The sequence below is a fragment of the Rhipicephalus microplus genome, chromosome X, assembly GCF_043290135.1.
Source record: "Rhipicephalus microplus isolate Deutch F79 chromosome X, USDA_Rmic, whole genome shotgun sequence".
In the NCBI taxonomy this organism is placed as follows: domain Eukaryota; kingdom Metazoa; phylum Arthropoda; class Arachnida; order Ixodida; family Ixodidae; genus Rhipicephalus; species Rhipicephalus microplus.
In genome coordinates this window covers 62,978,343-62,990,887 of record NC_134710.1, presented here as the reverse complement: position 1 = coordinate 62,990,887, position 12,545 = coordinate 62,978,343, and the positions used below count along the sequence as shown (strand labels likewise).

Below are 12,545 nucleotides of genomic sequence, written 5' to 3'. Positions count from 1 at the left end.
CAGATAAATATTCTGCCCAGTCTTACATTTTGGCTGCAAGACATGCTTAGATACCGGGCAGTATGTATAACATAAAGTGTTTTTTGTGCAACAAAAAAAAAACTAACAATACGCTTCACATAGCGAAAATACCTTTAACATCTAAAGTACTCCGCGACGTTAAACGCCAAAGCGAGGCGAAGCCAATATAACTCCCAATAACAACAATCATAATTAATGTTACACATGATGGAAACAAGCGGAATAAAATAGAATGTGTTCGAACGTTAGCAGTTATGTTCAAACAAGCGTTTGCACTGATCAAGTAGGCAATTCGGCCACACACACAGACGAAAGGTCTGTTCAAACAAAAGTCCAGCTTCAGTGCTCGATCCGCTCCACAGGCACGGCTGTCAGCAGTGTCACGCTACGTTTGGGGGTGAACGACAATACAGGTGAAGACAAATGTAACGAAATTGAAGGTATTAGCAAGTATCCTATATTGCCTAATTAATCCAACCCTCTCTTTCAAGAAGTGAATTAATTCAAAAAGCAAGGCACCGTCCCATTCATGGCCTTTCCCCCTTGGTGGGTTGCGCCAAGGTGTTGAGGAACCAACCAACCAAGCAACCAAGTAGGCAAACTTCGCGAGGCGCGCCTAACGCGAAGCAATATGCTGTGTTGTCACCCGATGCATCAACCCGAGTTATCACGGCAGTATTAGCGCACAAAACGAAAAAGTACCGAAAACAACGACATGGACACCATGCCCTTGCTTTCCGCTCTCGGTCGTTTTGTGCAATAAGAAAAAAAAAAGACAGCAAATGAACTACCAACAAACCCAAGCATATGCGTCTTCGATACGATTGATGCTTAGAGCTAACAGGCGCCGTCCCCACACATGTCTTATTAGTAAACTAAAATTGATGTTGATCACGAGCGGGCCCCGTTAAACACGACTGCCCACAAAGGGTATTGCAAACATCTGTTCAAATTGTTCGCTGAACCTCAGCGGCGCACGCTCACTCTGCTTTGCACTCCAAACAATCTAAACAAACCAAAAAAAAAACTTGCCGACAATCACATTTCTCCATCATCCCCGTGAAACAGTTCGGACAAATATTCTCGCTACGTAAACAAATGCTGATTTGTCATCAACTATATATGTTGAAAACAAAATTGTTTGAAAGCGTTACTCTCGTGTTCACGCAGTTAACAAAGCGATGAACGGAACAAAGTGAGAGCGGTACTCACTATTTTACTTCGAGTGCTCCACAATATGAATCCGCAGGTCCAGCCTTCAGAATGGTGCACCTTCGCAATAATCAGCACTAACAGAACACACAGGTCGAGCACAGAGCGCAGGCACATTTCGAACTAAACACCGACTAATAAACACTACCGATCGAGAAGCCACGCGCACCACACGCACACACACGGGATAGTTTTTCGCCAGCGCACGCAGTGACATGTAAGACGACGCCGGTCCCTTTCCCGCGCAATGCGCCCGGGCAGCCGAAGTTGTCTAGGCTACGAGACTTGATGGCGCCTTGTGGCGCTCTGGGACCGGCTAGATGCGGTTTAACGCTAGTTCTGGCCCTCTAATGATCGCGCGGGCGCTGCTTTTTTTTTCTTTTTTTTCCGGCAGGGATTTGTTGCATTATACTCGTTCTTTAACAGTGCATCTGAATCGCAGTGAACATTGTGACGGTGCATTGCGGCCAGGACGAGCTGCTAGTCATAACACGCTCTTGTAATATTCAGGAGAAATATTTTCAGCGCACCTTCACCGACCTAATGTAGTGAATACTGGTAAAAAAGCTAAGCTGATGGTTTCTGCTTAGCTCTATGGGCCTTTAGGGACTGCGCTTGCAGGGTCATGCTGGGGCTATTTTATCGGCACTTTCATTTGGGTAAAGACATTGCTCCTCGCAACATTGCATGCATCGGCCGTCACACTATTCGATGAGAACATATTGCCACGTAGGTGCTGCTAGGAAGACGAAGACGACAGCGCATAAGCGCATCCGCGCGCTTTTATGCAGCAAGCAATAACGAGAAAGAAGAGGAACGCTCTGGCGCGTGGTAAATAAAAATACTGACCTGCTGCTACTTTCTCAACCTGTTTAATACTACTTCTGTCGTCACGTCGCGACAATATATTTGTACTTATCTTGCAGTCCTTGGAACAATACCGTGGCTTAAAATATTTCATCAATGTTGATTTCTCACTACCTACAAAGTCAAGGCTTTGACGGAAGCACGTCTGCTGGGGAAGTAACATAAATTAAAAGAAGGGGATCCACAAAAAAAAACAAAAAAACAGAGAGATGGAGAGAGAGAACTGGAGAATGTGTTTCGGCTCCCCTGTGGAGAGCTTTGTTCGCAATTTAGTCAACAAGGCTCCCGTCATTGTCAGCAAGGCTGCGTCAAGGTCACCGAAATGTCTTTATTCTGCATTTTCTTTATGGTCGGTGTTCTCTTCCTAATTAACATGACGCACTTTTAAAGGGGTCGTGAAACGCTCGCTCTAAAGCGGCAATGCGAAGCCACTGGCGTCCACACGCACTAACTAGGTGACGTCATCATAAGTAATTATTCCGCTATCGATGAACGCGGAACTTTTCGGTACTTGCGTGCGTGCAGCTGGGACACTCGTCAGCGTCTTTGCCATACGCAAGCAGCGTTAACTTGAACTCTGACGTCGTATTAAGCAGCGTCCTTGTGGGACGCGGGTCGCGTATGGCAGACGTCGATGAGCGCCTCTTGAGCGTGCTCGATATGCCATAATAGAGTTCCCCGTTCCTCGATAGGCAAAGCTTTTATGCAGGTCCACTCGGGCTGATGATAAAGTTACCGCATGTGGCTGCCGATGGTGCCGCATTGTCGTTGTAAAGCGACCGTTTCACGACCCCTTTAAGGACACATGAAGAAGAATATTCGCTACAGTAATAAAAAAAATGTGTCAACTAAAAATACATCACATCAATGTTCGTTTCTAAGGGACATGTTGGCCTGTAGACGTGGTGCTTATGGCTAAACAATTGTGCAGTTCTTTTTTTTTTTTTGATGTGGTGGACGTTTTACCTTCAGCTTTAAAAGCTTCAATCTTATGGGGGATGGGGGGAGGGGGGAGTGTTTCATGCATGAATACACCAATGTACGCAACATTGCCTTGTTCAGGCAAATCAGTGCACTTTGTGAGTGTTGCTAATCACGCAAATGACACAGATGAAAGGAGCAGATACAAGAGAATTGGCTCTTTCTATTGGGCAAGCGGCGCTCCTGTTGCATATTCCATCTTATAGTAGTTTGCGTGCTTTATCGATGAAAACTGCGTTTCGGTCACTTTATTTCCTGCTTCGATTCATTACTAGACCTGCAAGCAGCTAGTAGCAGGAGCCTTGCTGGTATCAAGATGGTTAATGTTACAAAGAATATAAGGAAAACTGCCCGAAAATTGTGTGCCTTTGCAGCCTTGTAGGCCCGTTTGCTCAGATTTGGGTGCACGTTAAAGAACCCCAGGTGGTCGAAATTTCCGAATCCCTCTACTACGGCGTCTCTCATATACATATGGTGGTTTTGGGACGTTAAACCCCGCATATCAATCAATCATTTGTAGCCTTGTTCATAACACCCCAAGGGTGTAAATGGGGTGTTTTGAGGGTGTCTTGTTCACGAACACCTCAAAATATAAAAACTGGAGTGTAAAAAGGGTGTTCATATCGGTGCTTTCAATGCGTACATCCGTTTTACACCCTTTAAGGTGTAAAATTTTTGCAGTGCAGGTGGTCGATATTCTGGAGCCCTCCACTATGGCGTCTCTCATAATCATATGGTGGGTTTGGGACATTAAATCCCACATATTTTTCAATGGGTACTGACACAAGATTTCGCGACTGAGATATGTCTATTCCATGTTATTTTCCTTTAATGGGAGAGCCTAAGTTGTTCCTTGGCTCTGCGAGACTGTTAGATTTTGTTTGACAGACAATGATGCCCCTAATACAAAGCGAGCTTGCGAGTCTCAAATGTGGCCTCTAACAACAAGTATAGTCATTGGGTCACGTCTTTTAACTGTTTCAGGGGTATACGTTATGTTTTCTATTAACCGCCGTGGGGGTACAGTGCACGAGTGTTGAAGATTGGGCGAGTTGGTTCGTCGTACTTGAACTGGTATAGCGCATTACGGGGAAGAAGAAACGGCCGAGCAGACCGACTAGCGCTCTGTCCTCTTGTGTCGGTCTGCTCGGCCGTTTCTTCTTCCCCGTAATGCGCTATACCAGTTCAAGGGGGTACAGTGGTTGTTAATGCACTCGACTGCTGACCCGATGGTCGCGGGATTGAATCTTGGCCGCGGCAATGGCATTTCACTGAAGTCCAAGTGCTTAAGGCCCGTTCGCTTAGATTTAGGCGCACTTTAAAGAACCCTGAAATTTCCGGAGCCCTCCACTATGGCGTCTGTAATTATCATATCGTCCACCATGGTGGATCAGTGGCTAAGGTGCTCGACTGCCGACCCGGAGGTCACGGGTGCAATGCAGGCCGTGGCGGTCGCAATTCGGTGGAAGCGAATTGGTAAAGGACCGTGTACTGCGCCGTGTCACTGCACGTTAACGAACACCAGACGGTGGAAATTTCCTGAGCCCTCCACTACGGCATCTCACATAAATCATATCGTGGTTTAAGGACGTGAAACCCCATATAATATTGCGTTATCTCATTATCATATTGCGGTTTTGAAACCTAAAATTCCAACAATTATTATTATATAGCGTCCACACAATGATGGAGCTTTGTTTATTTACCGTTTCGGCGTAATTTCTGCGCAGGGATGAGGGCCGCGGCGCAGCTGGCCTGTGTCGTGCTCATCGCGGCTCTCGGGCGGCGCCTGTGCACGCGAGTGGCTGAGTCGAGCTGCCCGCATCTGGACGGCTGCGCCTGCAAGAAGGTGCGCAGGGGTCTCCGGGTGCTGTGCAACGCCACCGTGAATGGAGACGTCTTGAGTGCGGACATCTCCACGCTCAGAGGCCTCTCACTGGACTCGCTCATCCTGGACCGCGTGAACCTCACAGTTATTCCCTCGCGGTACTTTGAGAACCTCACAATCAAGTCCCTGTCTGTGACCAACTCTCCCCTGCAGTTCACGCGGAACGACAGCTTCGAGGGAGCCAAGATTCTATCCACTCTGCACATGGGACGCAACAAGCTGAGTGCTGTTCCGCGAGGTCTCGAAGCGCTGCCAGCCCTAAAGGTTCTGCTGCTGCGAGGCAACTGCATAACAGCCATCGAAAACTTCCCACCGCTCGAGAACCTGACTGAGTTGGACCTGTCGCGTAATTGCATTGAGAGCCTCAGGACTAACGACCTGGAAGGACTTGGAGGCCTGAAGAAAGTGTGGCTGGGCAACAACCGAATACAGTACATGTCGTATTCGTTCTTCAAGTACGCGAAAAATATTATGTTCGTTGACTTGCACAACAATTATCTGAAAACCATCTACAGCGTTTTTCAAGGCCGTGGACATCTTATGGTACGTACGATAGCCCTAGTACCTTGTCTTGTATCCACATTTCTTTCGTATATTGTTTCTGCATATGTGCCCTATTATTGTAATACTGCTCACGCTTCCGTGTCGAAGATGCAATCAGGCACCTATTAAGCAATATCAAGTGTTGTAAAAATTAGCCTGTTTGTTGGGATGAATTTTAATCAATTTTTTATTGAAGCGTTTCTGTTCAGTACACGAATATTGATGCGTCCAAATTGTGCACGCTAATCGCGCGTATCCAAACCACAAATTAGAATCAATGTGAAATGAAACATTCGCCAAAATGCTAGTGATATTCTGCATAACCTAATATGATCTGTACAGTTATATTTACTTTGTTTCCCTGCAGTGTGTATTCGCATGCAGTGTCTACGTGCATGCATTGATCGCACATGTCCCAACTTTATTATTGCGTAAGGCTTAATGTTCAAACACTATATCATTCTCAAGCTATGCTCAAATGCGAGACGTCGTCGCAGAAATGTCGCGTGGACAAAGGCAACATTTAATCGATATCGATGATAGTGAGGAGAGGCGTTAGCAAAGAAACTTTAGACGCATATGTTAGTACAGTGTGCGCAAAAATATAAAAAAACATGATATATTTGAAAAAAAGCTCAATATTTTCACTGTTTTGGAAGGCAACCTTGAATTCAGATACCGGGCCTGGTATAAAGCATGCTAACGTGTACTTTGTAGTTAGACCGCATACAGCCACAAATTGCTGAAAGTATTAAGGTTTTCCTAGACGTACAGTGGCGCCACCAAACCTTCAACGCTGCCTGTACATTCAACGATTCTATTCCGATTTTGACACAGTGTCACTTGTATATCTGGTGACCCAGAAATAAGAACGGCCACACAAGAAAAAAAAGAAAAAGACGCCGTTGAAAATCATGCTTCACTGCTTTAGAAACCTGTGCGCCTTATAGACGCATATAAGCTGACATTAAATTCACATGCAGGTTTTCATATGATCATAGTATTTTTGAATAAACACGGAAAAGATAGTATGCGAGATGAACTTCATTGCATTGGTGATCGAACACCGGACTGCCCTACAGGACATATATAGTTTTATTTTAAAAAAGAAGTTTAAATAAGATGATAAACTTGATTGATATCATGAAGCTATATTATGAAATTATGTGCGTGCTTTAGAAGCTGTGAGACTACATTGTTAGTTGTACTATAGGAGGGAGCTACACTTTGACCGCCACTTTTCATAGAGTTTAAAAATCGGTATAGGGCTTGGCTTGTTGTTGCATCGTTGGTGCCGCATTTAGTATGAATAAACGTGATCAGAAGCGCATGGTCCTCATAAATGCACGGATCATGCATGGTTCATTCGCGTGGAACGACCAGTGGTGTTTTCAAACGGCTCTGTGTTAAACATTATTATGTGCAGACAGCCGGGTCTGTTATTCTGTTTACCATTTCTTTTCAGGAAATCGTCTTGTCTAACAACAACATCATCGGTATTGACCGGTTATGCTCTGGATTCACACCCAAGCTCAAAATACTCCGTGCTAACAATAACGGCATCTCTTGGCTTTCTAGGGTTGGTCCTCACAACATCGCAATCGAAATCATTGAACTTCGGAGCTGCAATATAAGCGAATTGCGGAATGAAACGTTTAGTCAACTGTCAGAGTTGAAGATGCTTGATCTCTCTTTCAACGCCATTGAATATATTCCCGGCAACTATTTTCACAAGGAGTCGAAGCTCAAGTATTTTTTCATTGCTTCGAATAAACTCCGCAGCATACGGGACACTTTCAAGGTGACGCGTCGCATGGAAAAGCTAAACTTGTCGATGAACCTCATTGAAGACATCGGGGATGCATTTATCAACATGCCGGCGCTGAAAATATTGGCATTAAGGAACAACCGTATCCAATTCATTCTAGACAACACATTCAAAAGTAACTCAAACATTGAACACCTGGATTTGAGCGGCAATAAGCTCGAGTGGCTCGGAAAAGACTGCTTTCATCGTCTCTTTCGCCTCAGAGTGCTCCTTATGACCGGGACATCACTCGTGTCTCTCAACGGGTCGCTCCATGGCCTGCCCTACTTGAAGTATCTCTTCATTCATGACAACCACCTGGGAAGGCTGGTAGATGCGGATTTTGACGGCAGCCGACAACTTTCTTTCATTTATGCGAACAGGAACAATATAACCAGTGTGCGAGGAGCTTTCAAGGGTCTCCACGAATTGCACACACTCAGGCTAGATGGAAACCGACTCAGATCCTTGCACAGGGACAGCTTCCCACGTGTGCTCAACAAACTGAAGCGGCTGACGTTAGATGGTGAGTTTTTTTTTTGTTTTTTACTTCTTTCAGTTCTCTGTGTCCTTAAGTCCGTGGGTGCCTCTGTTGACTGTGCCCTGCGTGGCCCCACCTTGCGTCGCACATTGCTCAAATAAGTATCCGGGAAGCTCATCTTTGCTTTCGACATTATTGTTCGTATAACTTTTTTTACACGTTGCCGTCTAATTTTGGTCTCAATATAACTGCCGTTTTTTATAAACCTTCAGTTGTCAAGTGCTCGTATTGTTATGTTTTGCTAAATATCGCTGCTCGTTATTCAGTGCTTCATTGTTTAGCGATAATCATGGTATTAATTTTGATGCAGATTATGTCAGCTGTGGCGCACACATTTATGATATTGATATCCAGTTGCGCCTTCACTGGAACGCCAATGAAGCAGTTCACGAAGCGAGGCTCATCTCGTCAACTGCCATGTTGTTGATAAGCGGGCATTACGTGCAATTACTATGCATGTTTGTAGCACAGTAACGCCACAATAATTTCCCCTCGTAAGCGATTGATTATGTTTCGACGTGATGCTTCCGCCCTTTTTTTATTCCTATTTAGTACTCGTTGACCTTTTCACGCATTTTTTGTGTGTATGTGTGTGTGTGTGTGTGTGTGTGTGTGTGTGTGTGTGTGTGTGTGTATTGCTATGAAATCGCTTCTTAAACCATAATTGGCGGCTAACATCACCTCAGTGCTACCATGTCGTTTCAAATTTTTTAATATATTTTCTGTGAACCACCAATGTGTTGAGCTATTCGTGTGGATTGATCAATGCGTGCAACCAGGGACGTAGCCAGAACATTTTTTTTCCTAAGGAAGGGTGCGTTTGCTTAACCACTCTTTATGTAAACATGTTTGTGCGTGTGTTTGTATGCCTACGTGAATACACTCATACAAGATTAAAAATATTCAGGGGGAGAGCATTTGAGCCCTCTCCCCCTGGCTACACCATTGAGTGCAGCCGTGAAATATACTTGTAAACTATGTGCTTTTGAACAATTTTGTTATCATTGTGCTGTCTTGGTTATTCCGAAGGTTTATTTATCTGTTAAATTTGCACAATAAGGAGTTTTATAACACTAATTGATTGATATGTGGGTTTAACGTCCCAAAACCACCATATGAATATGAGAGACGCCCGGTAGTGGAGGGCTTTGGAAATTTCGACCACCTGGGGTTCTTTAACGTGCACCTAAATGTGAGCACACGGGCCTATAGCATTTTCGCCTCCATCGAAAATGCAGCCGCCGGGTTTTAAAACACTATCATTCATGCTTTAACGTATATTGGCACGTGGCATCACGACGTGGTCGTCCGGCTTGGCTTTTCCATCTTTATGCGGGAGGCAGCGCTGCTGCAGCGCCTCCCCCCTCCCCTCCCATGCAACTGCGGCCGGCGCATTTACTTTCGAATACGAGCGGCGTGCGTAGCGTCCGTAATGGCGTTGCGCAGGTGGCGAACTCAGCGTTAGAAGTATGGTTTTTTTTAGCACTGTGCAGCCAATAGTGGCGTTAGTAGCCGCACGTGGCGTTTTTCGATCTCGAGAAACGCAGCATGAGTTTCCAGCTCTAGTTGCTAGCGTGCACGATTTAAAAAAAGCACTATGAGGAGGAAAAAAAAACGCGCGTTTGTCTTCTCGTGGTATAGCTTTCTTAAGCCTTGGATGTCACAGTGCCCCCCTTCCCCCCCCCCCCCGTCCTCACAAAACTGCGGCCGGCGCATGTACTAAAGGCGAACATCATCTGGACGCGCTCTCTGTGCGGCAAACGGAGAGCGTCCACACCTAAATTATTTTTCTTACACCGTGTCCTTGCTTGTTACAGCTGCTGTTTGTTTTTACTGCATAGAACTGACAAGTATAAACGTTATCGTATGATGCAGATACAGGTGTACTGGACGATGTCTGACTAGTCTACGTCATAGTGATATAATTTATATTTCTCTTCTATTTTATTTGTAATGCAACGCGCACTATACTGAATTGTATACCCACCACATATCCAAGTTTATTGTGGTTTGAGGATAAAAGCTGAATAGCATAACAGCCTCATTTCTTACGTTGTTGTCTTCACGTGACAATACAGTATCGTGCAACTTATTTTGCAGGAAACCCACTTCTCTGTGACTGTCAGCTTACGTGGCTCGTGAGAATTGGCGCTTCACTAGCTGCGAAAGGTGACCCAGTTTGCCACGGGCCTCGTTGGAACCGACGAGAGAAACTTTTCGACTTATCCGTAGGGAACCTCACTGTGTGGTTCACCAACTGCAGCCAAGGTTGCGAGTGCACCTGCTTTCAAGACTCTTCATTTTCTGCAGCCATTCTGGTCAACTGTTCTCGCAGGGAGCTGAGGGAGCTTCCCGAAGAGCTCCCGTCGAAAACGCGCGTTCTCGATCTGAGCTGGAACCTCCTCAGAAAACTGAAGAGTGGACTAGTTTACAAGACTCCATCCCTCGCCTCACTGAACCTTGCCAATAACCTGCTTTCAGAGATTGAATCAGGGGTCATTCCTATTTCAACAAAACGGATAGACATAAGCAACAACTCCTTACGTACGTTTCCTCTTCGCATGGTCTCCGAAAGGACAGTAGCGGCAATCTGGCTCTCGGGTAATCCTTGGAAGTGCAGCTGTCAAGACTACTCCTTCAGGCAATGGACCGAAGCGAATAGCTCTGTGGTAAGTCTGTGGTAACTCACTACTTGGACTTCAGCTCTCTTACTCGCACGATGTGCCGATCGCCTTCCATTTACTCTTCGGTATATTTCCACTCCTCTCTGGTGCACATCTCAGATTCAGGACTACAACGAAACTGTCTGCGCTCTAGGACAAAACCAGTATACATCCGGAAAGAGGTTCATGGAGCTCGGAGAAAAAGACCTGTGCCCTTCACTGAAAGTCTTCATTGTGCTGGCATATGGAATTCCTCTCCTGGGTACGTTTTCATTTCACATTTTCATTCGCGTCTTATGAATATGTACATCATGAAGCTGCATATATAGGATATGAGTGACACATTTGTTCAGGTGTTTCTGCCTTGTAAGTCCACGCCTCCTTGAGGTAGATTTGGTTTAAATGATTTACGCGGAGAAACTTTAATTCAATTTAAACTAAAGCACTTATATCCCTTGACGATTGCGGGCACAAATTCAACGAAATCATAGAATATATATATATATATATATATATATATATATATATATATATATATATATATATATATATATATATATATATATATAGAAAGACGAGGAAGACGTGCTGGGATACATCTGGTCCTCACCCTGGAACTTCGCAGCCGTACACTCCAACGACCTTCTACAATGACTAATCTGGGGCCGTCTCAGGCCGCCACTCCAGATCTCGCACCCGTACCTGTCTTCTGTGCTGGCGCTTTCGGGCAGCGTGATCCCCCCATATTTGGTGGCACAGAGGATCAAGATGTGGACAACAGGATTACCGAGTATGAACTGGTGAGCACGTACAATAAGTGGAACGCAGCCGATAAGCTCACAAATGTGAGTTTTTTTACCTGACCGACGTGGAGAAACTATGGCACAGGAATCATCAAAGTGATTTCAGTACCTCGTCAGAATTGGCAAAAACCCTCTCGGAAGTCTTTGGCCGTCCTGCTGGCCACCGCCTTCGTCATGAACAGCGCTTGCTTGGCATAGTACAGAGAACAGATGAAATTTTCACGAGCTACATCGAAGATATGCTCTTCCTCTGCAAGCTCGTCAATTCGACTCTGGACGAGGCAGGCAAGATCAAGAACATCATGAAAGGAATCGACGATGGTGCATTCCAAATGCTACCTGCGAAGAGTCCTCAGACGGTCACCGAGGTGAGAGCTCTGCAAAAGCTATGATGAGCTGCGTAGGCAGCGCGCTTCCACACGTTGCGCTGCTCAAGACATCGCGGACCTCTCATCCCTCGACTATAACCATGACACCACCGAACGCGCTGGGTTGATGCCACTCATAAAGCAATTCATACGCGAGGAGGTCGCCCGGCAGCTATCTATAATCACAAGAACTACCGAACCAATGGCACCCTTGTCGCCTTAGCTTCGCCAGGTCATTCAACCGCAAGTTGCCGAAGCATTGCCGCCAGCTCAGGCTCTACCATCTGTTACCGCACCACTAATGTATGCAGCCGCTGTTGCTCGGCCACGTGCACCATCGTCTTCAGTTATCTACGAAGCAACTCGCCACGTTTATTTGTCAGCGCCACCGGCCCGCCCGTTGGCTGTCCCGTCTCCGGCTGTATACGAAACAGTTCGGAACGTTTATATGACGCCGCCTGCACGGCCGTTTATGGTACCTTATTCAACGAACAGTGCCCCTACTATCAGCCAATGGTGCACTCCGGATAATCGGCCAGTATGTTTTTCATGTGGCATCCCAGGCCACATAGCTCGTCACTGCCGCAGTCGCAGCTTCCCTTCTCATGACATTGCAGGGGCCTCACACTACATGCCCACCATGCCCACTCAGCCGCGATATCCCTTTCCTGCCGATCCACCTCTAGATATACGTCCCGGTTGCCGACCATCCGGCTCAACCCGTTCGCCTTCTCTTCGTCGTCGGTCTATTTCTCCAATGTTACATCGCAACAGCCCACCGCGAGGGGAAAACTGGCGGGCGCAGTTCCGGAGGCAAGAACTGCGTGGGCAGCGAAAACTTCAAGACCTAA

The 12,545-nt window shown here is 46.0% G+C and overlaps 1 protein-coding gene across 1 annotated transcript in view; it reads left to right on the top strand.

Annotated features, from left to right (window-relative positions):
* Positions 1-12,545, top strand: part of LOC119176709 (protein toll) — a 34,265-nt gene that overhangs the window by 9,335 nt on the left and 12,385 nt on the right. The window contains exons 2-5 of the mRNA XM_037428068.2: positions 4,812-5,512; positions 6,978-7,845; positions 9,961-10,529; positions 10,644-10,785. Of these exons, the coding sequence (XP_037283965.2) occupies positions 4,814-5,512; positions 6,978-7,845; positions 9,961-10,529; positions 10,644-10,785 (2,278 nt within the window). The 5' untranslated portion in view covers positions 4,812-4,813. The remainder of the gene's footprint in view (positions 1-4,811; positions 5,513-6,977; positions 7,846-9,960; positions 10,530-10,643; positions 10,786-12,545) is intronic.